The following is a 17,206-nucleotide window of genomic DNA, read 5'->3' as shown; positions in this document are numbered from 1 at the left end:
AAGCGAATCATGTCCTGCCGTTCTTTATGTGATTTTATTTTATATTGGAAAAAGCCTTTACTATTAACCTACGATTTTTTATGTATGTAAACCAAAAAGGCAAATGTGGATAGCAACAAGGTGTAATATAAATAATACTTTGCAAAAGTACCAATAATACGCATGTACAAGGAATGGTGCAAACACGGAAACAGTCCCAAATTTGGGTGCATGATCGCACATGTCAGTGTTTGCAAAATGTTCTGACAAACACATTTTAGCCCCATTGTTTGCCTGCACAGGACAGACAAATTTTGTGTTTATGAAGCAGGTGCAAAGCAGGATGTGACACCACTTTCCCCCACCAACTTTAATACCTTTTGTCCTTTGTATGAGATGTAACAAAAAAAATCTTTGATAAAATGGATGCTTTCAAAATGACCAATGACGACACCGACAGCACCAACACGGAAAATTGTCTCATGTTAAGAAAGTGATTTTTCAATCACAGTATTATTGTTAATCGCTGACGGGTTCGCTGCGATCGCACCAAAATGTGTAGAGAGACGGAGCATTTAGCAATGTAGAGGCTGCCCAAGGTATATGGATTAGGAGATCTGAGAATGAATGATCAGTATTGAAGTAGAACTACAAGCAGACGTGCACACTGAGCGATTACAGTATAGCCTCTCCCATCCCTACAGGAACATTCAAGGCGAATTAACGTGTAGAGAGCATGAAGGAAAGTTGAAAGCCATGGCAACGAGTGATTTTGGTTTGGTCATTATTACCTCCAAAGGTGGGATTTTTAGGGTGAACAGGCACTCCGTAGAGCGCAAACCTCCGCCAGGCTGAGCAGTTTATGTTATGTATCCCACCGATAGGTCGGATCTGGATCCGGACCTGAACCAAAATCGAATCGACTTGTTCCTGTCACCTGATCAACTCATCCACCTATTTTTGTCATAACTCGTCGACAATATTTTGAAATATCATCGTTTTTGGCTCTATCTCAATTATGAAGAAACACTTTCAAAGAGAAGAAACTTCTCGTATCCAGATCTTCACCAAAATCGAATCAATTCGTCCATGTCACACACCCAACTTGTCCACCAAGTTTCGTCTGAATCCATTCATGATTTTTTGAGAAATTGTACTCACAGATTGTGGTGAAAGCATAACCTCCGTCACCGAACAGGAGGGTTAGTTTCTAATATTGCCTCATGCCTAGGAAGAAATAAACGAAGTTAACACTTACAGTTCCAGGTAAACAAACTTTTTAGCACGGACAAACCCGATTTAAAGGTGTCCGCCAAACAGAGGATTGCGTGGTTTAAAGGGGACGGTGATAGTTTGAATGTTTATCGAAACTAAGTTTACAATGTTTTTGTTTGGCAATGCCAAGTATATACCTGTATAATTTGTATATTTGGGTATTTGTTTTTAGCATTACCTGAGGGAATTGTCAAAGGTTACTCTCCAGGTGTGAACTTACCCATTCTTTTTGGTAATCTACATTCTACAATGCTGTACAAAAGTCTTAGTCCACCTTGAAGATACTTTTATTGTCACAAAAACCCTGAACTAATACCCTTGTTTTTACATGCTTTTTACATGCTTGAGAGATTAGACCCCTTAGACCCCAAAGACCCATAAGACCATTGAAGACACCGAACACCCTTAAGACTCTTTAAGCTCCCGAATACCCCCAAATACCCTGTAGACCCCAAAGACCTTGAAGACCCTTTAAGACTTTAAAGACTCTTTAAAACCCCTAAGACCATAGACACCTTTAGACCCCTACAACCTTCTTTTTTTTTTTACAGCTTAGCCCATCGGGCAGAGCCGTCGAGAACAGTGTTTGTCCATCTGTACGTACGTACGTATGTATGTATGTATGTATGTATGTATGTATGTATGTATGTATGTCCCCTCAAACGTCCACATATACCAATCAGAGCTGAGAATCTGGTCACATGACAGGGTGATGTCATTACGTCTGATGTCATTACGGCCATGCAGTGGCTGACTCTCCACACTTGGCCATTTTGATTCCAATTTTGTTCATGCCGAACATATCGTCGAAACTGTCATATATCATGCTCTACCTTTACGTTTTTCATTCAGTGTGAAACACAAACAAACGGATTGTTAAAATGATCATCAAATAGCGAAAGCATCGGCGTTACGTCTCTTCCAACAATACGGTACGTATAGGCCTTAGGCGTGATGACTTGTCTTCGGACTGCTTTGGACAAATTAAGCCCAGGTTTCTTTATACAGTAGTGTATCGTTTCAGTAGTATCGTTTTCGTTATAATAATGTAGTAAATATAACCATAACACTTTAATCCCAATGTCGTGAATGGAAGGTTAATGGATTGAAGCGGTGTATGGTTAATGATCACTGATGAGCGTTGTTTGGCATTAATATTAATAACCGAGGAAGTAAGGAATTCACCTCGGTTTTTTATAGTAATATCATTTTCGAAATAATGAAAATGTAACGTTAATATTATAGTAAATATCATCATAACACAAATCCCTTCGTAGTGACTGCAAACATATTGGAAGTTAAAATATATCATGTGCTACATATTAAAGAAGCGGAAGTTTTGTGTCCGTTGCGTCATTACGTCTATGATGTCATTACGACGGCTGAGTCCACCGACCAACATTTTAATTTACTTGTACACCCGGTGCGGCAGGAAGGGTCATTCGTCTTTGGAGTATATAGATTACAGTCTCTCTATGGTCGGGTCTCAAGAACATTGGGTGTGTGATCATTTACTAAGTTTCTTGTGGAGAGATCGCCATTGGGTTGAAGCATTCGAGCAAGTACTCTATTCCAAACCGTTAAGGAATGGCTGGCTTCGCAAGCACTAGCTAGCTGCTTGTTAAATGGGCACACCTCCAACCCTTGTGTGGTATAATCTAGATTACAGTAGATTTTCGCTCAGTTCTGTAAGTAAAACTTACCTCATGGATGTCGAGCTTCCTCCAAATTTATTTGTTTAATGTTATAAACAGCATTAGTGACGGTTTGAAAAGCTAATAATATGCGTTTGTGGTTTATAATATTTTACAAGCCCGGCTACGCCGCTGTTAGACTTTAGGTCTTGTTTCTTAATACATGGGCTAAGGCTTGTAATAGGGGTGACACACACACACACACACACACACACACACACACACACACACACACACACAGACACAGACACAGACACAGACACACGGACACACTGACAAGACAAACACTTAACACAGCCACTGAGCTTGGGGGTAGTGCCGTCACTGCCGTCACTTCCCGGATACTCTGGGTACCAGCAACGTCATAACAATGGCGCTGCTTTTCTCACCATACTCATCAGTGGAGCATTTCCTCAAGAGGAATTTCCTCCTCCCCATGGATGCCAACCGCAAGGGATTGTCCGTGCTCTACCTTTTCAAGTAAGGAAGCAACACGTACCATTTTTGAAGTGTTTGGTATGACTTGAAGCCTTTAGACATTTACACCCCTGAGGTCACTTTAGACCCTTTAGAGCTTAGACCTTAACATCATTTAGACCCCTTACATTGAGCCAACAGATTGGCCAGCTTGGACCCTAGACCATTTCGAGCTTTAGTTCACTTGGACCTTTTAGACCCTCTTTACAGGCTTGAGAGATTCGACTATTTTGACCCCTTAGACACTAACTATGATTGTAATGTACCCTTTAGAGTTTAGACCATCTGTGGGCAACCCATTGGCCAATGGCCATGTGTGGCCATTTAGAAAAAATGTGCGGCCAACTCGTAGAATCTGTGCTTGATCTGTTCTTCTTGAAGTGATCTGTTCTTGATCGGCAGCGTAAGCTCAAGCGGTACCTCTCATCATCTGAACTGGTGACCTTTGCTATAAAGCTGCATTCATCCTGGCAAAAAAGAAAGAAAAAAGAAACCGTTTGCAGACGCAGAATTGGTGGAAGAAATCATTCCTCTCAGTAATGGAAATTTTTCTGCAGGACGATGAACCCAAAGTGAAATCTACCATCATGCAGAAGGCGCAAAACTTTCAACTGAGTCAGAGAACGATTGTTCGAAGAATTCAGGATTTGGCTGTAAATTTGGAAAATCAGTTGCGTGATCAATTGAAAGCGTGTCGTTGCTATTCGTTAGCATTGGACGAATCGACCAATATCAGTAACACTGAGCGGCTTGTTTTCTGGATTCGATACGTGTCAAGTGACCTCACAATACGCGAATAAATGCTGGCAATTTGTGCTGAGAGTAAAAACATGTGGGATTGATTTGCTCAATACTTTCCTGGAGGTAGTGAAAACATTTGGCCTGGATTTGACCAAGTTGATTTAAGTCACAACAGATGGGGTGCCAGCAATGACGGTGTTTGTTGCGCGTCTGTACAAGTACTTGAAATATCTTGGCAGCATTGTTTCCAGTACCCTTCCACTGCATACTTCACCAGGAAAGTCTCTGCGCACAAATGGTGGGGAATGACACGTTGCTTGACTTGATGAACACAGTAATTAAAATCGCGAATTACCTGCACAGCAATAGCGCTCTTGTTCATCAACAGTTCATAGAATCACTCAAGGAATTGGATGACTGCGATTTTGATGTAATTTACTAGGTGAATGCTCAATGTCTGAGTCGTGGAAAGGTTCTGAAGCTGTTCACTGTCTTGTATCCACAAATTCACGAGTTTCTGGTGGAAAAAGGACAGGCTGAAAAGTTTTCAGGTATTGAGTGCAGGATGGCAATGCGATTTGCGGGTTTTGACTGACGTAATGGGTCACTTGAATGGGCTGAACAAGAAACTGCAGGGAAAAGAATGGGCTGAACAAGAAACTGCAAGGAAAAGAATGAGCTGAACAAGAAACTGCAGGGAAAGGAATGAGCTGAACAAGAAACTGCAAGGAAAAGAATGAGCTGAACAAGAAACTGCAGGGAAAGGAATGAGCTGAACAAGAAACTGCAAGGAAAAGAATGAGCTGAACAAGAAACTGCAGGGAAAGGAATGAGCTGAACAAGAAACTGCAGGGAAAAGAATGAGCTGAACAAGAAACTGCAGGGAAAAGAATGAGCTGAACAAGAAACTGCAGGGAAAAGAATGAGCTGAACAAGAAACTGCAAGGAAAAGAATGAGCTGAACAAGAAACTGCAGGGAAAGGAATGGGCTGAACAAGAAACTGCAGGGAAAAGAATGAGCTGTAGAAGAAACTGCAAGGAAAAGAATGAGCTGAACAAGAAACTGCAGGGAAAGGAATGAGCTGAACAAGAAACTGCAGGGAAAAGAATGAGCTGAACAAGAAACTGCAGGGAAAAGAATGAGCTGTAGAAGAAACTGCAAGGAAAAGAATGAGCTGAACAAGAAACTGCAGGGAAAAGAATGAGCTGAACAAGAAACTGCAGGGAAAAGAATGAGCTGAACAAGAAACTGCAGGGAAAAGAATGAGCTGAACAAGAAACTGCAGGGAAAAGAATGAGCTGAACAAGAAACTGCAAGGAAAAGAATGAGCTGAACAAGAAACTGCAGGGAAAAGAATGAGCTGAACAAGAAACTGCAGGGAAAAGAATGAGCTGAACAAGAAACTGCAGGGAAAGGAATGAGCTGAACAAGAAACTGCAAGGAAAAGAATGAGCTGAACAAGAAACTGCAGGGAAAAGAATGAGCTGAACAAGAAACTGCAGGGAAAAGAATGAGCTGAACAAGAAACTGCAGGGAAAAGAATGAGCTGAACAAGAAACTGCAGGGAAAGGAATGAGCTGAACAAGAAACTGCAAGGAAAAGAATGAGCTGAACAAGAAACTGCAGGGAAAGGAATGAGCTGAACAAGAAACTGCAGGGAAAAGAATGAGCTGAACAAGAAACTGCAGGGAAAAGAATGAGCTGAACAAGAAACTGCAGGGAAAAGAATGAGCTGAACAAGAAACTGCAAGGAAAAGAATGAGCTGAACAAGAAACTGCAGGGAAAGGAATGGGCTGAACAAGAAACTGCAGGGAAAAGAATGAGCTGTAGAAGAAACTGCAAGGAAAAGAATGAGCTGAACAAGAAACTGCAGGGAAAGGAATGAGCTGAACAAGAAACTGCAGGGAAAAGAATGAGCTGAACAAGAAACTGCAGGGAAAAGAATGAGCTGTAGAAGAAACTGCAAGGAAAAGAATGAGCTGAACAAGAAACTGCAGGGAAAAGAATGAGCTGAACAAGAAACTGCAGGGAAAAGAATGAGCTGAACAAGAAACTGCAGGGAAAAGAATGAGCTGAACAAGAAACTGCAGGGAAAAGAATGAGCTGAACAAGAAACTGCAGGGAAAGGAATGGGCTGAACAAGAAACTGCAGGGAAAAGAATGAGCTGTAGAAGAAACTGCAAGGAAAAGAATGAGCTGAACAAGAAACTGCAGGGAAAAGAATGAGCTGAACAAGAAACTGCAGGGAAAAGAATGAGCTGAACAAGAAACTGCAGGGAAAAGAATGAGCTGAACAAGAAACTGCAGGGAAAAGAATGAGCTGAACAAGAAACTGCAGGGAAAGGAATGAGCTGAACAAGAAACTGCAGGGAAAAGAATGAGCTGAACAAGAAACTGCAGGGAAAAGAATGAGCTGAACAAGAAACTGCAGGGAAAAGAATGAGCTGAACATGAAACTGCAGGGAAATGAATGAGCTGAACAAGAAACTGCAGGGAAAAGAATGAGCTGAACAAGAAACTGCAGGGAAAAGAATGAGCTGAACAAGAAACTGCAGGGAAAAGAATGAGCTGAACAAGAAACTGCAGGGAAAAGAATGAGCTGAACAAGAAACTGCAAGGAAAAGAATGAGCTGAACAAGAAACTGCAGGGAAAGGAATGAGCTGAACAAGAAACTGCAGGGAAAGGAATGAGCTGAACAAGAAACTGCAGGGAAAGGAATGAGCTGAACAAGAAACTGCAAGGAAAAGAATGAGCTGAACAAGAAACTGCAGGGAAAGGAATGAGCTGAACAAGAAACTGCAGGGAAAAGAATGAGCTGAACAAGAAACTGCAGGGAAAAGAATGAGCTGAACAAGAAACTGCAGGGAAAAGAATGAGCTGAACAAGAAACTGCAAGGAAAAGAATGAGCTGAACAAGAAACTGCAGGGAAAGGAATGGGCTGAACAAGAAACTGCAGGGAAAAGAATGAGCTGTAGAAGAAACTGCAAGGAAAAGAATGAGCTGAACAAGAAACTGCAGGGAAAGGAATGAGCTGAACAAGAAACTGCAGGGAAAAGAATGAGCTGAACAAGAAACTGCAGGGAAAAGAATGAGCTGAACAAGAAACTGCAGGGAAAAGAATGAGCTGAACAAGAAACTGCAGGGAAAAGAATGAGCTGAACAAGAAACTGCAGGGAAAGGAATGAGCTGAATAAGAAACTGCAGGGAAAAGAATGAGCTGAACAAGAAACTGCAGGGAAAAGAATGAGCTGAACAAGAAACTGCAGGGAAAAGAATGAGCTGAACATGAAACTGCAGGGAAATGAATGAGCTGAACAAGAAACTGCAGGGAAAAGAATGAGCTGAACAAGAAACTGCAGGGAAAAGAATGAGCTGAACAAGAAACTGCAGGGAAAAGAATGAGCTGAACAAGAAACTGCAGGGAAATGAATGAGCTGAACAAGAAACTGCAGGGAAAAGAATGAACTGAACATGAAACTGCAGGGAAATGAATGAGCTGAACAAGAAACTGCAGGGAAAAGAATGAGCTGAACAAGAAACTGCAGGGAAAAGAATGAGCTGAACAAGAAACTGCAGGGAAAAGAATGAGCTGAACATGAAACTGCAGGGAAATGAATGAGCTGAACAAGAAACTGCAGGGAAAAGAATGAGCTGAACATGAAACTGCAGGGAAAAGAATGAGCTGACCAAGAAACTGCAGGGAAAAGAATGAGCTGAACAAGAAACTGCAGGGAAAAGAATGAGCTGAACAAGAAACTGCAGGGAAAAGAATGAGCTGAACATGAAGCCGCAGGGAAAAGAATGAGCTGAACATGAAGCCGCAGGGAAAAGAATGAGCTGAACAAGAAACTGCAGGGAAAAGAATGAGCTGAACAAGAAACTGCAGGGAAAAGAATGAGCTGAACAAGAAACTGCAGGGAAAAGAATGAGCTGAACATGAAGTCGCAGGGAAAAGGGAAACTCATTTGCGATCAAGCTCAAATCATTGGAGAGTTAAAATCAAAATATCTCTTTGTCCGAATTTGAGCCGCAGTTTCTTGAAAACTCACTCTTCTGCTAGTACAAGTCCAGAAGCAGGATTTTGCCCACTTTCCACACCTGGAAAGCTGTCTGGAAAAGACTGAAGAGATAAAGTGGCTGTGCGAGTCAACATTTTCTTCGGTGACACAGATAAAGTCGAAGAACCCGTCTCGCCTCGTTTATATAAATCTGAAAGCAGAACTGAGATGTTCGTTGTGTTCGAATTTGAGCCGCAGTTTCTTGAATTTGTGAGAGAAAAAGAATATCAAATCTCTGATTGGAAACTTCACACTCTTGTAATTTTGAAAAAGCTTTTTTTTGTAATTATGCATTGTTATGACTCGGCCAGGGTTTTGTTGTTGTTGTCATAGCAATTTCAAGTTTGGAAAAACTATTTCAAGTTTATTTTCATTCGTCAAGCTCAAATCATGATGATTATTCCCACTGACGCTCGCCCTGCGTAGCACGTACCATTCACCGTTGTGATCGTAGAATGCAATTTAGTTGAGGAACGAATTGGGAACAAGCTGTTATTGCATTAGCCAAACATTCCTGGGATTTGTGTCATGTGATACGGGAATTCTTATGATATTCTTCAGTCCGGGGAGAAATGCCAATGTTTGTGAATACTCAGGCAACCAGAATCTGCTTTGATGCCCATACAACCTGCTTGTGGAAGGATGATTTATCTTTTTTGGAAATAAATTAATTCAAACGTTATCTGAAATTAAATGAAAAACTATCTGTCATTGTTTTGTCGATTTTTTTTTCCTTGTAACTTGCATTGTGACTTGCTTTGCAGACTTGACAAGAGATCAAGGAAGAATGCTTCTTCGATCTGCTAGCCTCCGAGCCTCCATGTCTATTTACCTCTCCTTTTGTTGCCTCCTCATTGACTAGATCATCCTGTCCTGTCCTGGCCACACCATCTGTGGCATAGGAACTTTCTATCTTTTCGCTACCTAATCTCCAACGCCTAACATGTACACCTTGTGATGATGCCGGGATTGTGTAAGTGTTGAAAGACAGTTGAATGTTATGTATCCTCCACCTTCTCTAACAACTTGAAGGTTTCTTCCACATGGTCATGTGCAGGATCTGGCCTTGCATACACAGGCCTCGATTTCCATTATTTCAGCTTTCCCACAGTTTAATTAAGTTCAATTAATAAGTCTGAGTTTTCACTTCTTTTAATCCAATTTTTTTTAATCCTTCGTTGTTTTGCCAAGCGACACTTTGGCACTTTTTCTAACATGTTCCAACAGCCAGCACTTGAACCAAACTTAGGTCATCTTTATTTGATTGGCCATCTAGTTTGCCTTCTTGGCGAGGACTCATTCGAGTTGAGATTTCTTCATCGTGGTTTCTTAATGTCAAAAATAATTTATGACTTTGGGGTTTTCTTCATGCTCTTGTTTGCACTTACTCGGTTGTTTTGGACATTCTTTTTATCATTCTTTTGTTGTGATTGGTGTTTTTTGAGACCTCTCTATCTGGACATTTGCTGCTCAAGATTTTTTTTTTTTTACATTAGCTCCCAATCGTGGAGAAGGACATCTGTGTTTACGTTAGCATGTTTTGCATTTAGATCCGTTTCCCCTGCAAACGTTTTGCTGGGTTTTGGTCGAGCCCCATTCATGGCGTACGTGTGGTCGGTCACCTGAAAGGTAAGCCAACAACACTGGTTCTAACAAAATTCCCGGTTCTAACCAAATTCCCAAAACGTGTCTGGACAGGCCTCATCCCTGGGAATTGTTGGTGACATTTTTCTATTCCTCGAAACACCATGACTTGAATATTTCCCATTGTTGGTTACAGGTGTGATAATAATGTTGGTCTATTTACAGTATTTGTAATAACCCAACGTCCAATCTAAACTGTGCTCTGCATAGTTTGTTTTTTTTAAGTTCATAATTTTCGTTTACTAAACGTAAACTGTATTTTGAATTGGGTCAATAGGTTACACTTGGGTAATAGCTGAGTCATGTCAGTAAAACAACCTAATGCTGCTTTTGCTTTTTATTATGGATGCTGTTTATGGTATATTTAAGCCATAATTGTTCATGTTGGTCTCCCCTGTTTTTTCTTGTTTTTTTCTTTTCTTGAATAAACAGGGTTTTTGCTGTTTTCTTACTTCTTCTGAGCCTGATTTTATTCAATCAGCATGACTGGAAGGGACTATCTTTAATACGAATGCAAAGATGGTGGAAATTCTCCCTCCTTCCCGTTAATCTATACTCAAGGGCGTCGAGAGGGGGCTTGCGGGGGGATCAAGTGGGGTCACTGCCTCAGGGCCCGCGGTCCGTTGAGGGGCCCGAGCTTCTCCTGTAATTTTTTAAAAATAGTACAGTGAAACCCCTCATCTGCTCATCCTCATTTCTTCATCGTTACATTTAAACCGAGAAGGTGATTTTGCTTTCCTTGCCAGTTTTATTGCCGGAAACAAAACATTTACCGTTCTTAATGGTACAGTTTCAATCTTTACAGAAAATGGTTATTAACCAGAAACGTGCATTACAAAGAAATGGTTTGTATCCTCTTTGTCCAAAAAAATATATTAACCATCTTCTCACGTATTTTTTTGCCAGTCTTATTGAGAAATAGTGTTCAACAGTCGAGGGTGCCGATTGACTCGATCGGTCCAAACGTCCTGCTACCTCCTTTATTTTCAATCATATGGTTAAATAAAATACGTCCCTCTATACCAGGGGAAAGGTGACCCTATGGACTGTGGCTCGTATCGAGCGATAAAGTTATTGGAGCATGGAATGAAGGTATTGGAAAGGGTGTTGGAGAAGAGGATAAGGAAGAAAGTGAAGATCGACGAAATGCAGTTTGGATTTATGCCAGGAAGAGGAACGACAGACGCGCTTTTTATTGTAAGGCAGTTGCAGGAGAAGTACATGGAGAAGAGGAAGAACTTGTTTCTTGAGTTTGTTGATCTGGAGAAAGCATTTGATAGGGTTCCACGTGAAGTCGTGACATGGGCATTGAGGAAGTTAGGAGTGGAGGAATGGTTGATCAGTGTAGTGATGGCAATGTACAAAAGAGCACGCACAGCTGTAAGGACGAAGGACGGGAACCATGGTGAGTTTGAGGTGAAGGTGGGAGTGCATCAGGGGTCGGTACCAAGGCCGCTACTATTTGTAGCTGTGATGGAGGTGCTAGCTCAGAACGTAAAGGAGGGTTTACCGTGGGAGTTGTTGTATGCAGATGATCTGGTGTTGATTGCGGAAAGTATGGATGGACTGAAGGAGAAGATGAACAAGTGGAAGGAATGTATGGAGACAAAAGGTCTGAAGGTGAATATCGGAAAGACGGAGGTGATGGCAAGTGGTAAAGCATGTGGTGAGGTGGAAAGAACTGGGAAGTGGCCGTGTGCTGTGTGCAGGAAGGGTGTCGGAGTGAACTCCATTCAATGTACAAAGTGCGCTGAGTGGGTTCATCGAAAATGTAGTGGTTTGAGAGGGTCATTAACCAGTGTGGCAGCTACATTCAAGTGTAAGATGTGCACAGAGGGAGCTGCAGATGGAGGAAATGTTGAGTTGGATCTTGGAGACGGCGTGAAGCTGGAAGGTGTGAAAACATTTTGCTACCAAGGAGACATGCTGAATCGAGAAGGTGGATCAGACTCGGCAACGGTTGCGAGAGTGAGATGTGCATGGAAGAAGTTTCGGGAACTGAGTGGCGTGCTGATGAGGAGGGGAGTGTCGTTGAAGCTGAAGGGAAAGGTGTATGCTGTGTGTGTGAGAAGTGTTATGATTTATGGGAGTGAGACATGGGTAATGAACGTAGAGCAGCAACAAAGGCTGGAAAGGGTGGAAATGCGTATGGTTCGGTGGATGTGTGGAGTATCGTTGAGAGAGAGGAGGACAAATGATGAATTGCGAAAGATGATGGGAATAGAGCCTGTGATGGATGCTGTGAAGAGGAACAGGTTGAGATGGTTTGGTCATGTGTTGAGGAAGGATGAAAGTGACTGGTTGAGAAGAGTGATGGAAATGAATGTAGAAGGAAGTAGAGGACGGGGAAGACCGAGAAAGACTTAGCTAAATATGGTGGAAGAAGAAATGCGGGCAAGGGGGTTAACAAGGGGAGATGTAGAAAATAGGGCAAAATGGAGAAGATTGTCATGGGGCCCGCAAGGCTATCCCCCGCTGTAGCAGGGAAAATGACCTTAAAATGGCCTGTTGGTGTTGTTGTATATGGCTAAATAAAAGTGACCATTTGTTTTAAAAAAGTTTTTGCTTTTTCATTAAAGAAAGTTCCTTAAAAAGTTATAAAAGAAAGCGTGGGGGCTCCGAGGTTGTTTGCTTCGGGGCCTGTGCCGGCTCTCGGCGCCCCTGTATATACTACGAGAGAGCCATTTGTCTGTCTGTCTGTCACAATTTTTCGTAGATTTTCGCAGAGTGATACGTTCAGAGATTCATCCATGAGTACCGGGGAGTGTTTTAGGCAAAAAAAAAAAAAAATTTGAAAAAACAATCACTTTTTTTTATTTTATTTTAAAAAAATCCCTTTATAGTGCCTGAGCCTTTGTATCTGTATGAAAGGTAATATGAAATTATCCCCGGTTTGTGTGTGTGTGTGTGTGTGTGTGTGATATCATATTAAGTATAAATTTTCCTTATTGGGTGTAGATAGGGTAGTATTTTAGGCACCCACAAAGAATAGAAGAAAGAACAAAAATAGATTTCTACAAAATGCCAACAGGATTAGAACATCGCCAGGTACTCCTGCTCGTAAAGCAATAAACATGTGCCCCATAACAAATGATGAGAGATGGCTCACCAGAAAGTGATTCAGATCATCAGAAAGCGATTCAGAAATCATCATCAGAAATCAGAAAGAAAATCATCAGAAAGTGATTTTTGAAGAAACAAGTGTAGGTTGGAAGATGCATCATGTTCAGACTACGCTGCTTGCTAACCGTCACATTAAACCAAATACAGTACATGGTCAAAAGTATGTGGACACCCGAACACCACACCCGTATGTGCTCGTCGAAAATCTCAATTCCAAAAATATGGGCATTAATATGGAGCTGGTCCCCCCTTTGCTGCTATAACAGCCTCCACTTTTCTGCGAAGGCTTTCCACTACTGCTGCGGGGATTTGCTTCCATTCAGCCACAAGAGCATTCGTGAGGTCGGGCACTGATGTTGGGCGATTAGGCCTGGCTCACAGCCGGGGTTCACATTCATCCAAAAGGTGTTCGATGGGGTTGAGGTCAGTGCTTTGTGCAGGCCAGTCAAGTTCTTCCACCCCGATCTCGACAAACCATTTCTGTATGGACTTCACTTTGTGTGCGGGGGCATTGTCATGCAGAAACCGGAAAGGAGGAAAGGGCCTTCCCAAAACTGTTGCCACAAAGTTGGAAGCACACAATCGTCTAGAATGTCATTGTATGCTGTAGCGTTAAGATTTCCCTTCACTGGAACTAAGGGGCCTAGCCCGAACCATGAAAACAGCCCCAGACCATTATTCCTCCTCCACCAAACTTTACAATTGGCACTATGGATTCGGGCAGGTAGTGTTCTCATGGCATCCGCCAAACCCAGATTCATCCGTCGGACGGCCAGATGGTGAAGCGTGATTCATCACTCCAGAGAACGCGTTTCCACTGCTCCAGAGTCCAATGGTGGTGAGCTTTACACCACTCCAGCAGACGCTTGGCATTGCGCATGGTGATCTTAGGCTTGTGTTTGGCTGCTCGGCCATGGAAACCCATTTTCTGAAGCTCCCGACGAACAGTTGTACTGACGTTGCTTCCAAAGGCAGTTTTGAATTCGGTAGTGAGTGTTGCAACCGAGGACATGCTTCAGCACTCGGCGGTCCCTTTCTGTGAGCTTGTGTGGCCTACCACTTGGCGGCTGAGCTGTTGTTGCTCCTAGACATTTCCACTTCATAATAACAGCACTTACAGTTGACCGGGGCAGTTCTAGCAGGGCAGAAATATGACGAACTGACTTGTTGGAAAGGTGGCATCCGATAACGGTGCCACGTTGAAAGTCACTGAGCTCATTAGTACGGCCCATTCTATTGCCAATGTTTGTCTATAGAGATTGAATGGCTGTGCTGAATCTACTAATTAGAAGGGGTGTCCGCATACTTTTGGCCATGTAGTGTAAATTATATTGATGAGACTGTCTCAACATTCTGGTCACCAAGTGACCTTCAACAGCTATTTATGCGACTGTGGGTCTAGGTGAGCTGGCAAGGTGGCCTAGAGGTACGCACTCTCGCCTCTAAGCTATCCCTCCTGGGTTTCAATCTCGGCCCAGCTATAAACTGTCATCCTGGTGTTTCGCAGGCAGGCTGATTCATCAATGTGTGTCTCTCGGATGGATGTTAAACTGGGTGTCCCGTCTAGTGGCATTAGTTGGTGGCCGTTAAAGATCTCGGGTGTCCTTTGTGAAAAGAAGGCAAACTATCACCGACATCAAGGGCAAAAAATTCCAAAATTCCTACCCGACCCATGCGTTCACTTTGTCCCAAGAGAACGAAGTGCAAAAGCATCAACCTCTAAGGGGTCGCTACGTCCCTTTGTTGGACATGTGGATTCTTAGTAGTAGTGGGTCTGAGTGTGAATGCATCCATACACTGAGGAAGGAGTGGGTGGTTGGGATTAAAGGGATAGAATGTGGAACCCCATGTCTGCTGCAGGCCACAAGTCCATCGTGGCGAATGTCTGCCAGCATTAGTTGGTGGATGTTAACGATCCTTCACGAAGAGTAGGTGAGCTATCGCCGCCTCCTTGGCCAAGTTCCAATATTATTCCTGCTCTAACCCACAAGGAGGAATGCATCAGCAGCGAAGCTGTGCCCCCAGCAAATCATACTGTCCGCAGCTGTCAGCAATTACAGATGGTCATCAATGTATAATTTGCTTGCAAACAGACAGGTACCAGCAGCAGTGATTGAGATGATCAAATGCTGGTTGGTATATCACGATTGAGGCTCGTTTGGGAATGTTCATTGAACTCGATAGTTTGTACCTGATGGATCCAATTAGTTTAAGAGCGATTCTTTTTTGGTATACAGAGTCGAGGCTCGTGGAAGAGGCAGAAGACTGAACAGATCAGGATGCGCAACAGAACAAAGGGAACAGGTACACAAACAGCAGGTTGAAAGACAAAATAGAGGGAGACTTGGGTAAATAATGAGTGTGGCGAGGAAAGACTGGTATGGGAGGATGCATGGAGTGGACAAGATGAATTTCGAAGCAAGCTCTCAGGAAGGAAAATCTGGAAATTGGGAAGATGGAAAGGATCATGGTTTTGGATGGGGGTGGGGGGGGGGGGGCGGCAGGGGTGTTCTGAGAAGGTGTTGAACAGGTGTTTTAAACACCTGGAGGGAATAATGCCATTGAATAAAATGTGGAAGTTGGTTCCACAGGCAGGAAAAAAGAGGAATGAATAAGTGGAGGTGAGTAATGGTCCTGGATTTAGGTAGTTTCACCAGAAGGGGGTTGATGGTGGATTGTGTGTGCCCTGCAGAGTACAGAAAGAGCAGAGGGTGCAAGACCAGAAAGGAGGGGGCTAGTAGACAGAGAGACCACCGACCTGTCTGCGATGGTGAAGTGATAGGCACATAGACTCAGCTTCATCATGGGAGATTCCAATAATCTTGAAGGCCTTGGTTTTCATTCCATGGTGTCAAGCTGAGCAGGGTGGAGCCCAGAGTGGAGATCAGCATTCCATCAAGCTGTGGATGAAGGCGTTGTAGGTGGATGGGAGTTCAGGTGTGCCAACAAAGGACTTTGGACGATGAATGATGCCCAATCGTCGACTCTCTTTGGAGGTCAATTTAGATATGGGGTTTGCCCAAGAAAGATCATGGCTGATAGTGAGATCCAAAAGTTTGAGTGACCGAACTTCCTCAATAGGATTGTTAAGAAAGTAAATGGGAGGTTTGCCATGCAGTCCCCTTTCGGAGAGAGTGAGAGTGCGATATTTGTTAGGATCAGAGACGATACAGCAGCATTTTTCTTTACAGACATGCTTGGGATGTAGGATTATGACAACTTGGTGAACGAGTTGGTTATGCGAGGAGAACAATCCGATTACATTTTGGTTCAGGTCCGGATACAGATCTGCCCTGCCAGTGCCAGTGGATACAGAATGTAAACTGTTCAGCCTGTTGGAGATATGTGCTCTACCAGGTGCCCCTCTAGTATTCCACTCTATTGTCAAAATAAATAAAACAAGTACAGATACATTCAAAGTACACCGCCACATGCCAAATAAATAAATAACACACTCTCCAGCCTTCAGTGCCCGGCGATGCCCCGTGCAACTTTTTTTTGTGTACAAGATCGAGGCTCGTGTAAGAGCTAACATTAATCACAAACAAAAACAAACGGACACACAAAACATACAATAAAGGGAGTGGGAAGCACACTAGTACAACAGCAGAGAACAGGGACATCGTGAGATCTGTGGGAGGGAGGGGGCTTGGGGGAAGAGGCATGGGAAGGGGGTTGAATTAACGGGGGTAGAAAAGATCAAGGTTTTGGATGGGGGAAGATAAGAGATGGTGGTGAACAGTTGTTTTAAAGACCTGGAGGGAAGAGTGGGATTGAAGAGAGTGAGGGAATTTGTTCCAGAGGCGGGAGAAAAGAGGAAAGAAGGAGTGAAGGTGAGCAGAGAGTCTTGATTTTGGCAATTTCACCAGAAGAGGGTTGCAGGCAGATCTTGTGCGACCTGTAGGAATATTTGGGGGACAGCGCACAGATAGAGCTGGGGTAGCTCGGTCGGATAGGAGTCGGTAGAAGACAGAAAGACCACCAACCTGCCTGCGGTGAGTGAGTGAAAGGCCCTCGGAGTTAGCTTTATCGCGGGAGATTCCAATGATTCTGAAAGCTTTGGTTTCAACAGCGTGAAGCCGAGCTTGGCGTGAGGCAGGAGCACCAGCCCAGAGGGTAGAACAGTATTACATTGAGCTGCGGATGAAAACCTTGTGTGTGGTGAGAAGCTCAGGTGTGCCAAGAAAGGACTTCACATGACGGAGGATGTC

The 17,206-nt window shown here is 43.1% G+C and overlaps 1 protein-coding gene across 4 annotated transcripts in view; it reads left to right on the top strand.

Moving 5' to 3' along the window:
• Nucleotides 1-10,323, top strand: part of LOC137433829 (BCL2/adenovirus E1B 19 kDa protein-interacting protein 2) — a 73,612-nt gene extending 63,289 nt beyond the window's left edge. For all 4 annotated transcript variants that reach the window (XM_068126214.2, XM_068126213.2, XM_068126215.2 and 1 more), the window contains one exon: nucleotides 8,993-10,323. In XM_068126214.2, the coding sequence (XP_067982315.2) occupies nucleotides 8,993-9,035 (43 nt within the window). In that variant the 3' untranslated portion in view covers nucleotides 9,036-10,323. The remainder of the gene's footprint in view (nucleotides 1-8,992) is intronic.
• Nucleotides 10,324-17,206: the final 6,883 nt, after the last annotated feature.

The sequence above is a fragment of the Myxine glutinosa genome, chromosome 10 (assembly GCF_964187855.1).
Source record: "Myxine glutinosa chromosome 10, kmMyxGlut1.1, whole genome shotgun sequence".
Lineage (NCBI taxonomy): Eukaryota > Metazoa > Chordata > Myxini > Myxiniformes > Myxinidae > Myxine > Myxine glutinosa.
Note: the sequence above shows the minus strand (reverse complement) of the source record. Positions and strands in the feature narration are given on the sequence as shown.